Here is a 1306-nt window from a genome sequence, read left to right as displayed (position 1 = left end):
ATGGGAAGAGCGTATACCTCTTCAAAGGGAGGTTTCAACAGAGTAGCATGGACTCCTCACGAAGACAAAAGGCTTACGAATTACATCTCCATACATGGTCCAGGTAAATGGGAGAGGCTTGCCAAAGAATTAGGTAACAACACCCCCTTCTCATTATGGAAAATTCTCTCTTTTACTATACTATTCTATACATGTTCTAAATGGATAATACCTTAGTGGTTTATTTTCAACTCAATGTATATTTATACTGTCATTTTGAGAAGTATGTCAGGTTATAGTTTTTTTAGTAATTCACATATGTATATAATAGTATTTTTATTTGTTCTTAAATTAATATTATTGTCATAGAGTTTAAAATGTGTATATTGCTCTAAAATTATCATTATTTTATTCCATCATATTTGAGCTATTAGCATTAGTTATTATAAACATGTTACGAGTGTATGCGGATTTTTATTATATTTATAATTTTGAATTAATTATTTCAGTAATGATATTTTAGAAGAATTTCTATTTCAATTTAATTATAAATGTATAAATTGAGGAATACCTCGCACAATTGCCATTGATTCATAATTGCAAGAAACATTTCAACATAAATTCATATGACATGCAGGTCTAAATAGATGTGGAAAAAGCTGCAGGCTTCGATGGTTGAATTACCTGAGACCTGGCATAAAGAGAGGGAACTTTTCAAAAGATGAAGAAGACCTAATTACCAGGCTCCACAAGCTCTTAGGCAACAAATGGTCTCAAATAGCAGGGAGACTTCCTGGGCGAACAGACAACAAAATAAAGAATCACTGGAATACTTATTTAGCTAAGAAGGCGAAAGAGTTGCATTTCATGACCTTACCTAGACTTCACATGGAGAAAGAATGTCCAGCTTCAAGCACAGGAGAGAAAACTGGAGAACAAGATACTCAACTAGTTAATGAGGCAATGTAAGCTGTATCAACAAATGTTACAAACTGAAAAATCATCTCCATTTAGCTGTGTCACTTTCTAATGGGGAAATTATTATACTTAATAAAGGAAATTGATATGAACAATAATAATATAAAGAAGAAATTATTACTTAATCCTACGATATACTAAAATTCACTTATTGATTCATCTGTTTTAAAAAATATATTAAAACGTATTTAATATTTTAAAATATCTATTAATTAGTCAATCTATTAATTTTAATTATTAAATATTTTATTATTTAGTCTATATAATTTTTTAAAAAATTCATTTGTTAGTCACTCAAATTTTTTAAAAAAATTTATTAATTAGTCTTTTTGTATTAGAGATTTTTTAA

The 1306-nt window shown here is 28.6% G+C and overlaps 1 protein-coding gene across 1 annotated transcript; it reads left to right on the top strand.

The window, feature by feature from the left end:
• LOC110600497 (transcription factor MYB1) lies at positions 1-948 on the top strand. Its single transcript, XM_021737362.1, has 2 exons — positions 1-133; positions 617-948. The coding sequence occupies exons 1-2, from the start codon at positions 1-3 to the stop codon at positions 946-948; spliced, it is 465 nt and encodes a 154-aa protein (XP_021593054.1).
• The last annotated feature ends 358 nt before the right edge of the window (positions 949-1306 follow it).

This window comes from Manihot esculenta, chromosome 14 (genome assembly GCF_001659605.2).
Source record: "Manihot esculenta cultivar AM560-2 chromosome 14, M.esculenta_v8, whole genome shotgun sequence".
Classification (NCBI taxonomy): domain Eukaryota; kingdom Viridiplantae; phylum Streptophyta; class Magnoliopsida; order Malpighiales; family Euphorbiaceae; genus Manihot; species Manihot esculenta.
The sequence above is the reverse complement of the archived record's forward strand: the minus strand, read 5'-3'. Positions and strand labels throughout refer to the sequence as shown.

Excerpts from the sequence above, each read along its gene's own strand:
- LOC110600497 (XM_021737362.1), top strand. The coding sequence starts at position 1 with ATGGGAAGAGCGTATACCTCTTCAAAGGGAGGTTTCAACAGAGTAGCA. Across the intron at positions 134-616 it reads GAGGCTTGCCAAAGAATTAG|GTCTAAATAGATGTGGAAAA; the intron begins GTAACAACACCC and ends TATGACATGCAG.